The sequence below is a fragment of the Lontra canadensis genome, unplaced genomic scaffold (genome assembly GCF_010015895.1).
Source record: "Lontra canadensis isolate GAN:19392208 unplaced genomic scaffold, GSC_riverotter_1.0 scaffold148, whole genome shotgun sequence".
NCBI classification, from domain to species: domain Eukaryota; kingdom Metazoa; phylum Chordata; class Mammalia; order Carnivora; family Mustelidae; genus Lontra; species Lontra canadensis.
Window position 1 is genome coordinate 2215778 of NW_022631142.1, and position 12339 is coordinate 2228116.

At 55.3% G+C, this 12339-nt stretch overlaps 1 protein-coding gene across 10 annotated transcripts in view; it reads right to left on the bottom strand.

The window, feature by feature from the left end:
* Positions 1–12339, bottom strand: part of LRP8 (LDL receptor related protein 8) — a 76789-nt gene that overhangs the window by 33866 nt on the left and 30584 nt on the right. For all 10 annotated transcript variants that reach the window (XM_032844228.1, XM_032844227.1, XM_032844226.1 and 7 more), the window contains exon 3: positions 6699–6821. In XM_032844228.1, coding sequence (XP_032700119.1) covers positions 6699–6821 — 123 coding nt within the window. The remainder of the gene's footprint in view (positions 1–6698; positions 6822–12339) is intronic.

Here is a 12339-nt window from a genome sequence, read left to right on the forward strand (position 1 = left end):
TTTGGAAGAAAGAATGAGAACCCTGATCAGGGCTGGGGATGGCTCTCATCCTGAGAGTCCCAGGATGACCCACGTGACAGACCCAGCTGTGGAAGGCACGGTGTAGACCTCTGCAGCTGGCTCCCTGCTACCTGCCAGGGTGTAACTCAGTCGTCGCCCAGAAGTGCCAGGCCCGGAGCGAGAGGCTCACTTAATCCATACAACAGCCCCTGGCAGGATGAGGATAATGTCGAGGCCTCCATCTTGGAGATCGAGAGGGCAGGGGCTCTGGAACCTGGCTTCCTGGGCATCAGTTAGGTCACTCACTGGCTATGTGACCTCAGTCAACAGCCCTCACCTCGGTGCCAACAGAGTGGCAATGATACTATTCCCTAGCACGTGGGATTGTTGGGAGTCCCGAGAGAATGTCTGTAAGGCACTTAGAACGCCCAGCCCAGGGCTTGCTAAGGGTTAGCCACTATAATTCCCCAAATGAACAGACGAAGACTTGTTTGTCCATTCAGTGAGTTTCTGCCGAGTGCGGCCGTGTACAAGCCCTCGTGGTAAGCACGGGGTCCACTCACACAGCTGCTAAGACTGAGTGAGGGTTCTAAGTCAGCTGTGTCTGACGCCTCACACTTGGCATAGTCTGTTGCACCTGCTGGTGGGGGGGTCACTCGTGTCTCCCCCTCAACTCGGACCAGTTTCCCCTTTGCTGACTTTCACAGCTGGGATGACAGGGCACCAGAGATGGAGAAAAGGCTAAGTCGGGGGAGGGGGCGGGCATTGGAGGCAGGGCCCTCAGACACTACTATGCGAAGGGAGAGGTGTACCTGGCTCCCCAGACTTCTCCCTAGGAATACATTATGTGAAATATGAGACACTTCACCAAGAATACAGGATTCATGGGATTCATTTTCTAGAAATTCCCCTTCACAAATAACTGGTGCGTAGGGCCCTAGAGAGTGCAGACACACAAAGATCTTTTACAAAAGCTGCCTTGGGGCCATAGTGCAGGGTGGTAAAGGAGGTCTGGCAGCTGGGAGGTGGGGCCCTTCCAGAGCCCCTCCATCACCCGCACACCGCAGGACCCCTGGAAGCACAGGAGGGAGCTGAAGCCGGCCAGTGTTGCCCAGACTCCTGACTGCAGGGTGGGCCGTGGGGGCTGCCGGAAGTGCAGGTTCCTGGGCCCAGCTAATAGCAGACGGAATCCAGACTCTGAGGGCAGAGCCCAGGAATCTGCATTTCAGTAACTCCCCTCTGCCCCGGGAGATTCCCATGCACCCCCTCTGAGAATCACTGGGTTAACATTCTGCAAGTCTAAAAGATACAGAATATTTCGTCTCCTTTAAATTCATTCCCATATAAGCAACAGAGACTTCCTGCATGCCTGCAAGCTCCTGAGAGCAATGAGACAGAAGGACAAGGTGACCATCTCCCCCTGAGCCAGGCCACAGGAAACAGAACTTTGCAGCAGAGTTGGAAGGAAGCCATGTTTGCTGAGCACCCACGCTGTCAGGCGAGTCCATTTCCCATGCGGCCCACTACCTCCCAGGTGAGCAGACCCTTCAGGCTATGTGTGCCAACTCCAGGGGTGCCCTTCAGGTAAGCACTCCATTTGACAGAGGAGGAAACAGGCTCAGAGAGACCAAGGAACTGGTCCAAAGATGCACAGCAGGTGAGAGGCAGAGTCCAGGTTCCTCTGACTGTGGTGCTCTTTCCATCAAGCCCGGCATGCTCCTGTGGGTAGAGGAGTAGCCTGAACCAGCCCCAAACTCTACACCCAAACACCCAGGTGACTGAAATGGCCCTTGACCGTCCTCCCCACCTCTCGGGGCCTGCTTCTGCGGACCCCAGTGCAGCAGGCAGCCGCTTGAACTTTTAATGAATATTTATATAGTTAATTGCATAACCTTTCAGCAAGGACAATGATTAAACAATCCGTCTGCTTCCTTTCTTTATAATTAATAAGACATTTGCGGTGTCCTTAAATAGACAGCTCTAATTACAGGCTCTGGAGGATTCCGCAATGCCTGACAGCAGCCCCTCCTACCCTCACAGAGCCAAGGCACTGTCCTGGAAGGCCAGGACACAGAGGTCACATCGAGGAGTCCCCACTAAAGTGATAGGAGACAGAGGCCCAAAGAGGGGAAGGGACTGCCCAGGCTACTGGATGCCAAGTGTTCCAACCTCCTCTCTCTCCTAGAACCTGACCGTCTCTGTTGTCATACAGCTCTTCCCTGAAGCTAGGATAGGAACCTCACTCTGCAGTCTGTGGGGTCAGGCCTTCTCACTGCCTACCTCTGGAAAGCTGGCCTGGGTAAGTGCGGATATGCTGTGTCTCCTCATGAGGGTGGGGAGAGCCATGACTACCTCCATTTTACAGATGAGGCCAGCCAAGCCCAGAGAGGGTAAGGTGTTTGCTGAAAGTCCTGTGGAGAGAGGCCAAGCTGGACTTCCAGCCTAGATCTCTGATGTCTAAACGCACTGCTTAACTTACCACATGTAACCACTGCCCATGAGAAAAGCAGGCCCTGTTGGTGCTCCCAGGACCTCTGGGCTGGAGAGGGGTCACCAAAGGAAGGAGGCTCACTGGGCCTCTACTCAAGTAGGGTCTGCAACACGGCCGCCTAATGTCCACATTCAGGACAACTGAAGCCGAAGTCCCCTCAGGCAGCGTGATGCAGGAGAAAGAGCATTCGTGAGTTCTGGAGTTGGGCACACCCGGGCCTGCGCCCAGCTACTAGCACGCAGGTTCCTCAGCCAGTCACTTAATCTCTCTGCACCAGGGCTCCCTCTGAGAATGGGGCTACAGAACCTCCAGAACCTCCTCTAGGAGGTTTAAATGAGGAGACATGGAAAGCTCAACACGCGGGGCCTGGAACAAACTCAGAAACCAGTTGCCCCTGTTTCATCTCATGAAATGCAAATGCAAGGGGCTGGAAGGGGCCTGGCCTTGGCCCCGGGGGGTGCACATGACCACAGTTCACAGCTCCCCGCCGCCCCCCCCGCCCGCCATGGAGCCTTTCTCTGAGACAGACGCCCCGAGGAATGCCCTGGCCTGCTGTCAAGTGTCCCCAAGGTTCTGAGAGGCAGGCGTGAAGAACACCACGGTCTCTCAGACTCCGGGAATCCTCCAGGGTTGGTCGGCGAGGGTCTGGAACAGCAATGCCAGAGTGGCTGGAGACGTTACCCGTTCCCGGAGAATCCTGCCCCAGAAATCCAGTCCACCGGCGTTCTCTAATTTATGAGTTCACAAATTAATAAAAAGAGAAATGTCTGTCGAGTAAAAGAATTGAAGTGTCTGCAGGCTGCTTAGGGAGTGGGCTCGTCTGCAGGGACGGGACATGCAAGGCTGAAGGGCAGACGACCTCCAGATGGGGACGGCCAGCTCCAGGAGGACCAGGGACCCAGGCGGTGGGGCTCCCAGTGTCCAGCTGCTGTCCAGGAAGCATGGCATGGGGCCACCTCATCATGCGAGTAGTGAGGGAGTGTGCAGTCACACACAGCTCCTTCCTGCGGGCTCGGGCAAAGTACTCCTAGCTGGTAAGCCTCTAACTTGCCTCTGGGCCTCAGAAAACCTCTGGGCCTCCACTTGGTTCATCAGTAAGGTCCCCTTTCCAGTGGAAAGGCTCAGAGATGATGAATAAATTCCCATTGCCAATAAACAGTGCCCAAAGTTGCCACTCACTCACCTTGAACCAACCTCCCCTCCCCTATGCCGTACCCCTCCCATCGGATGCCTGAAGGTGGGTCAGAAGCCGTCCCCAATCAAGAGAGCTATAATTAGACCTGAAATGCCACTTTCATTAGGCAAATGTCTCAGGCTTTCCTACTGTGACTCCTGGCTGTATCTGAGAGACACGAATCCCAGAACCAGAAGGAAACTAAGCCTGGAGAAACCCCAGCTAGCTAGGGGCAGACGACACAGTGGGGGAGCACAAAAATGGGAACATCCTCCCAGACCCCTTGCCCTCTCCATGCAGACCCCCTCCCTTATTCTAAAATTTTAAATTGCTGTATGTGGAAGAGAGGGCCTGGGATCAAAATACAGCAATGAGAGTAACACTGCCAGTTACTTGTGCCCTGACAGTTTGCCACATTTTTTCCATTTCATCCCTGTAACCCCCGCAAGGCAGGTGCCATCACTCCGTTTTACAGATGAGCAAACAGAGGCTCAGGGAGACTGGGCAAACTGCCTGAGGTCTCATGGGACCTGGACCCAAATAGATCACATACCCACCAATCCCACTACACTTTACTGCTTCCTGTAATCTTCGAGCTGGCAGAGGACCTAGGAACCTGGTAGGCTATACAGGTGAACTTGGTAGACTATGGGGGTTGCTATGGCAACCCTATTAAATGGGCAGTGGGTTGGCTAGGTTCCCCATTTGGTGGGGAAGCAGTGAGCTGGCCTGTTGCCAGGTCCTGCTGCCCCAAATTTTGCCAGACCCTTGAGGTCCCATTCTGACCCACCTACTCCAGGCAGTCCCCTGCGCCCCACAGGCCTTGCCCACCTCTGACCAGTGTAACTTTGCACAAAAAGTTACCACATGTAACATGTAAAGTGGGATCCTGGGCCTTATGCCCTAGCTGGAAGAAAGAAGGTCCTAAGTGTCCAGGAACTCTGAGATGTTAGAAACTGGTGTCCAGAGACAGACGGGAAAGTGTGCAGGATCTCACAGCAAACTCACTGGGAGAGCCCAGGGGAGGGCTGGGTTTTCTGACTCCCAGGGTGCCATCTTGACTCCTATTCCCACAGGCATTCCGTCAAGCCTCAGAGAGAGCCTGATGAGCCTGCCTTTTATCACAGAAGGCCAATCAGCCACAAACAAACTGTGTGTCTTGTAATCAAGGCCCTTGACTTCTCCAGTAACTCAACTGTCAAATAACAGTGCCTTACAGTGGGTACAAAGCAGTCCTGGGAGGTAGGAGGGGTGAGGCTGGAGGGCCCTGCACAGCCAGAGGATGGGAAGGCAGCAACTGCTAGGAAAAACAAGAGGGAGAAAGACAGAGGGAAATATGGGGCATGGCATGGAGAAGAGGGATGGTAAGAGGGAGGCTGGGCAGGGGCACAGGCAGGGGGTGGCCATCCAAGAGAGGAGGGTGGGCAGAGCCCTGGAGTTGGAGCCAGAAAGATGAAAAGGGACATCAACAGAGAGAGACAGAGATACAGGGAGAAGGGGGAGCCCAGCTCTTAGGCAGTAGGACATACCCCAGTAATAACTGTGCTGAGGCTCCCCTTGTTCCCCTGCTGCCCCCAGTGTCCAGGGGGAGGGCTAGAGTGGGGCTGGGACAGCCCAGCGGGCTGACTGCAGGTCTCCCTGATCGGCTCCCTATGGCTACAGCCCCCTCCCCGAACACCCACTCCTGGCTGTCCACAGCTCTGCCCCTCCTTAGCTGGGCAGCCTTGGGCAAGTGGCCAAACCCATCCTGGCCTCAGTTTCCTTCTCGTTAAACAGAGATCCAAGCTGGCCCTGAGGATGAGAATCCTAGTGGGCGTGGCTGGGCTTTGTGCCTTCTGCAGCTCAGGACAAAGCTCTGGACCGCCCCTGGGACAGGTTGGCTGCCTGTGGCTAAGAAAAGGACAGGGCCTGTGGCCTGGCCAGGGGAGGCAGAGGCAGCTGTGCAAGGAGACAAGGGGGCCTCCTGTCTGGGGCCGGGGTCACTCCTGCTCTCCCTTTCTCTCCCCCTTTCTCTCTTTCATGGGGAGACTGGTGGCTCTGTTGCTAGGAAACGAAGAAACCCAGTTATCACCAGCCACAGTCCTAGATGGGCTATGGGCCTCCATTGTCCCCGCCTCTGCCTCTGGGCTGAGTGTGACCCCTAATGAGGAGGACCAGGAGGATGGTGATTGTGACTTATGGGTCCTCAGCAGCCCTCTCAGTCTCACTCAGCTGAGGCTCTGTCTCGGGACCTGCTGGGGCCTTCTCCGCCCCTTTCTCATCTCCTTTTTAATTTAACAAATGTCACGGAATGACCCGCTGGGTGTAAGTTTGCTTTGAGGATTAGGGCCTAGAAAAGAAATCAAGGAGAGACAAAGCCCAGAGTGTAGGAGGCGGGCCTGGGGCTCTGGCTCGGGCCCTGGGCCTCACCCCTGGCTGCCTCTGCTACCATCCAGCCTGCCATGGATGCCGGGGCTCCTGGGCTTAACTGGCTCAGGGCAGGGGAAAGAGCTGGGGCCTCAGAGTCCTGGCTGGGTGGTCTTGGGCATGTCACTCTGTCTCTCTGAGCCTCAGTGTCCTCCTTTGCAAAATTCAGAAAATGACAGGACCTGCCTCATGAGGCTGCCGTAGGAAGATGAATTAGTGAGTGCGAAGAGCCTAGAATTCTGTCTGGCCCAGAGCAAGCACTTAATAGGCACCCACTGTTAGCAGCACTACTAGAATTCTGATCAGAGTCCTCCAGAAAAATAGCTGGGGAGGCTGCAGGGAGACCCAGAGGATATGCTCTGGCTGCTTCTGGGCAGAAGGGCTGTTTCTGGTTCCTGGTGCTCCAGGAGCAGGGCCCGAGCTGCAAGAGGCCTGTGAGGAAGTCAGCAGAAACCAGGACTGGATATGCCTGGCCGTGCCCTGGGAGCTCCTGACAGTCTGGCACAAGGTGGGTCTGGAGCTGTGTCTGACAGATCACAACCCCCCGGGCTTCCCAACCTCCCAAGAAGGATCTGATGAAGAAGCTGAACACCCCCCATCCTGGCCCGGCCCTAGCTTCAGACTCACTGCATGTGGTCTCGGACTCATCAGAGCCGTCAGGACACTCCTCCTCGCCGTCACACTTCCACCGCTCTGGGATGCAGTGGCCGTTGCCACAGGTGAAGTCGCTGTCCGCACATGTCTTCTTGGCTGTGGGGCAAGGAGAAGAGCATGAGGGGGCCTGGCGGGCCAAGGAGGCTTTTCTAGGCTATGGTCAGGTGGCACTGGGGTGACCAAGATGCACACTGTTGGAAAGCAGGACTATGGGACCCCCCACTACTCCCATTGGGCCACAGAGGAAGAGGACAGGAGAGATGTGCTTATTCCTTCTTCTGCTGAGCACTGTTGGAGACAGGTGACTCCTGACCCTGCCTCCAAGTTCAGGAGCTCAGGCCCAACAAGGGTACCAGGAACCATGCTCCAAGGGAATGCCTGTTCTCCTGTCTTACTCCTTTTCCCCCAAAGTCCAGTTCCATGGCCACCGCCCCCGGGAAGCCTTCCCTGATCTCCTACGGCAGTTACTTTAGCCCCTTTGGCCAGTTCTCAGTCCCTTTACTGGCCTGTCCTGCTCCCCAACACCAGGCCTTTCTGGAAGCATCAGGGAGCTGTTGCTAACGAATCCTAAAAGCCAACAATTACTCTGAGACAAGATTAATGAGGTAAATTCTGTTTGGAGTGATGAAAAGAGTGTCTGCTGGGTGAGACACCCAATCAGTCTCTGGAGAGAAAGTGCTCTCGAGGCACTTACAGCCTGGAAGGGAGGCTCCTCGGGGGGCTCTGAATCCCAGCTCTGCCTCTTTCGGTCTGTGTGACCTTGCGGGTGCTACTTAACCACCAAGCCTCTGTTTTCTTATCTATATGATGGGAAGAAGAAAACAAGGGCTCTGAGGGGGACTAACAAGTTACAATGTACAAAGAACATGGACAGAGGACCTGGCCCTGAAGCCGAAGACCAGTCAGCAACAGCTACTGCTGTTTGGATGGTTTGAGCCTTAGCCAGAAGCAAACACCTTAGCACATGTGTTCTGTGCCCTCACAGGGGACATATGTAGCAGACTGAGATCTCACAGCTGGTAACAAAACTGGGGGTGATAAGGCAGAGGCGACATGGTTTGCTTTTCTCCCAGTCCCACCACTGGCCTGAGGCTTCTCTGGGGTAGGAACACTGTCAGATTCAGCACAGGCTCAACTCAGGGTGGATTTCCGTGGGGACACTGGACCGAAAGGGGGCGTGGCTGGCCAGCCTCTGCTCCCACACCTCTAGGGCTGGGCTCAGCTTCTCCCAGGGAAGCCTTGGATTATGTAACTCCTCCCACGGGCCCTCTGGCTGCCTTCAGGGCCATGTAACTACTCCCTCTGGCTTGAACAGCCTGGTTGGGATATGGGGACAGACACTGGGTCTCCTGAATCCAATCTATTTTTGCCTTTTAGTGGAATCCTTGCAGGACATCTGCATTCTAAGAGGAGTTCTCTTCATGTTTTCTTTAGAAGAATACACCTCTGTCTATGCAGGGCTAGAAGAAAAGAGAGGAATCCATCTAGCTACACAGTTGGTGGTGGTGGTGGGGGGTGGTTCTGAGGCCCAGAGAGGGAAAGGGGTTAGCCCAGGGAAACACAGCTAGGCGGAGATCAGAACCACTTCTCCTGCCTCCCAACCCAGGCCCCCCAGCAGCCCTCCCTGAGCTCAGCATGAGCAGCTGGTGTGGGTAACAGGTACCAATAGCACCTTTTGGTAAATCACCGCCTCTAATCCTCTGGAAGTAAGCATAGTTACAAACCACAGCATCTGGGGCATCTTCTGACACAAGGACCAGAGCATTCCTTCCACGAGAAGCCCCGCGTCCACAGAAAAGAGGAAGTGTATATCCCAATGTCTTCTTTACCCTGTTTTAACTTCCTCCAAGCACATTCTGTGTGCCAGTCTCCATGCTAGGCATTTTACCAGAAAACCCCACGACAAAGGGCCATGCACGTCCCAACTTGACAAACAAGGAAATTCCAGCCCAGAAGTGTTAAGTACATGCCCAAGGTCACACATGGGTGGGAGCAGGTCAACGAATTGACTTCACAGTCAGATCCCCTGCCACCCCACCAAGGCTCCCCAAATAATACACTCAGCAGCCTCAGACACAGAAGAAGAGAAAAATTCAACAAGCCTGCATCTGTGCCAGGCTATGCACGGAGCACACGGAGATCAGCCCAACCTGCCCCCCAGGGACTCGCGGTGAGTGAAGAACAGAAAGAACCACAAAGAGCCAGGCCAGCTTGATGAGGAAGGTGATCAGGGGGCTCTGTCACTAGTCTTGGCCAGCCAGACACTATTGAAAGAGCCCTTCCTCCCTGGCATTCTGGGAGCCTGGGAGTGAGCTTGGCCTCCTGCAGCATGTCAAGCCCTGCACCTGTGCGCACCAGGCAAGGAGGCCGGGGCAGCCAAAAGCACCATTGCGGTCTTGAAGGGCAGCCTCCAGGCCATCCAGCTCAGGAAGTGGCAGCCTCAGGGATGGATGTCTCATGGAAGTGTTCTGGAGGAAACGTCTGTTCATGGTCATGAGCGGGTTTGGACATGTTCCATCCTGGCTCTGGCCAGGTGAAAACCCGATATTCCAGTGACTCCTCACATCCATCCTGGCAGTGCTGTGAAGCCCATCTTATTACGGAAGAGGAATCGGGGGTGGTAGGTGGCAGAAGCAGGATTTTAATTCCATGTGGCAGCTGCTAAAGTTTGGGTTCTTTCCACGGAGGCCCTCAGCCACTTCCGTATTATTAGGCTAAGAGGACCCCAGAAAAGTAAATGCAGTGTGTGACCAGCGAAACACCTCGCAGGTCCCCAGGGCCACGGGACCAGGCAATGGGGCAGATCAGCCACATTGTTCAGAAGGACCACATCAAGTATTCCCCTGGAATGTGCCCGGACAGCGTGCTAGAATAAACACGGGCCTGTCATTTGTGTCTGCTAATGGACCACTCTGGGGAAACCGAGGCAGCACGCTCACTTTCAGGTTGGGCACCAGACTCAATCACCTTAATGGGCCATGTCTGAGAGTATAACCCCATGGAAAGATCTGGAAGAGGTGAGACTGAATCCTGGCACAGTCGCCTCCTCTCTGGGTGACTTCGGGCAAGTTCCTTCCCTCTCTGGGCAAGTGGTGATGCTGGCTTCCCGTGCAGTGCCGGTACAAGGACAAAAGGCAAAAGGGCTCTCACAAGGGATCCCGTGGGCACCCCCGTGTTGGGTTGGTCAGTGTAATGAGCCCACCAAGGCAGAGAGCCAAGCAGTCTTTCAACCCCATCAGAGCCAGCCATGCCAGACCCCATTCCTGGCCTTGGCTCTAACTCCCAGGCAATTCCCTAGCTGAGCTTGAGGCCGTGGCCCCCGTTTCCAGGGATTTATCTCCTTCCATGCCTGTCTGCCCCTTGGACAATGCCCACCTCTGTGAGCCCCTGGACCCCATAGCCCAAGAGCTGGGCATAGTTATCCAGGGTCTGCAACATCATAATCTGCTACCACGGCAACAGATGGGCCATCACGGAGGATTTGGGATTCCAGAGAGTGGTGGGGAGGAGCCCACACCCAGGGCAGAGTTGGGGAGAATGGGAAGTCCGGGACAAAGGAGGTAGGTGTTGCCACTTATAACAAGAACACAGACAGAGGAAAGCCTCCAACACTCGTGGGCAGTCAAACTCTGCTCTGCTATATATGGGCTGTATGACCTTTTGCAAGTTACACAACTTCTCTGAGCCTCACTTTCTTTACCTACCTTCAGAGGTCATATCGCTGCTTCGCCAAACACACAAGGTTGTGGGCAGCACATGGGCTAAGGATGGTGTCAGGGCTTTATAAACTGGAAAGCATAAAGGTGCAAGTTTGTGGCATGGGAAGTCAGCAGCCCTAGCTGCTGTGCGTGTGACCTTGGGCCCACCTGTCACATAGGGCCTAGCTCCTCATCAGGAGATGGAGGTGTGGTGCCCATTGAATCTTAAGTCCCGCTCAACACTCAAGAGTCTATGATCTTGGGAGATTATTATGATTGCTCAGCACCTCCCAGCTTCTCCACCGCCCCCGCCAGGCCCCCTTCCTGAGACAATATGCGTCCTTCACACTGCTGTTTCCCCATCCCACCCACGCTCAGCCTGCAGCCCTGGTGCAGACGGAAGGGTTCGAAACAAAGATCAGTCGGGCTGCCAGGTGGAGCTGCCTGGTGTGGAGTCCTCTTGGCAACCAGATCTCTGTCACGTCACAGCCCAGGGGCTTGACGGTCCCTGGGCAGCTCTCCCACTCTGTCAGCCAGAGGACCAGGGGCCAGAGAGAACAGCACATGTCTGCGGGAGGGCTGCCGCTGTGCTCTGATATTCTGAGGCTCAGTCCCACTGTGCGGCCAGGAAGCCAGGAGAGGGTCACCTGGCCCAGCCCAGGAATCAAGGAAGGCTTCCTGAAGGAGGGGACCGTGTTCAGGGAAAAGGTGTCAGCCAGACCGTGGGAGTGACGAAGGCACAAGCGACAAAGGCATTCCAGGAAGTGGGATAACAGGGCCTGGGGTTGTGGAGGCAGGATGGCAATTTGGGGCTGGTAAGGAGGCAAGTGGCAAGGGACCTAGGAGCTCCTCTAGGCTGGCAGCCACCTGACCTTGCCTGGCACCAAGCTGCCCCTCAGAGGCCCCCTTTCCCTGAGCTCAGCCAGCTTCTGCTAAGTACAGGGGCTGCTGCTTAGCAGCCTACAAAACCCATGTCTTTAAGCTGCCTGGGCTTCCTTTAGGATTTGGTGAGACTGTGTGAGACGGATGATTGACCCCTAGCAGAGAAGAGAGAGGCAAATGGTGGGACAGAGAGCAGGGCTAGCCATCCACCCAGAGGTCTCAGAGAAGACTTGCTATTTTCCTCCTTTGTAGATTCATGATGCCTGCCAGCTTACAAAAGGTCCGAGAAGGCCTGCAGATATCAGATTCACTTTGTTTCTTCCCGCACTTCCCTAACCTATTTATGGCCAAGAAACTTCCTTTTTAGATGTCATGTCTATTAATTTCCCAAGAAACAAGTGGGCCAATGAACCACACCTGAGGAAATACACTGTCATGTAAGTCCCTCATCCTGCAGGTAAGGAGATGAGGCCCAGGAAGGGGAAAGACAGGTCTATGGTCCCACAGCCAAAGCTGCTACCCAGTCTTCCGTCTCCGGGCCAGCTCTACCAAGCCATGAAAAGTGGGAGGTATTCACAGGGTACTTGGCCCAGGGTGAAGCTAAAGGGAGACCCCAGTCCTCAGAGCAGGGACTAGTGCAGAGAAGAGCAGGGGAGACTGGTATCAGGCCACATGGGACAGGGAGACAGGAGAGATATCAGGAATGCAGGCCCTTAGGTTTCTGCAGACAGGTCGGGAGCCCCAACCTTGAGGGCCCAACCTTCTTTGAGAGCAGAGCAGAGATCCATAGGCAAGGTGGATTCTGGCTCAACGCAGTTGCTGAGGCTTCTGGGTAGGTCCCTTCCCCTCTCAGGGCACGGAGGGACTAGTGTGCTCCCAGTTCCTCTCCCAAGCCTGGACCAGCACTGGCTGGCTTGGCTCTGGCCCTGCAGCCCAGCCCTAAGGCAGCTGGGCCACTTGTACCAGGGTCGGGGAGATGAAAGGCCTCCTTCCCCGCCCCCCCGCCCAACTACCCCACTGCAGAACTCGCCAGG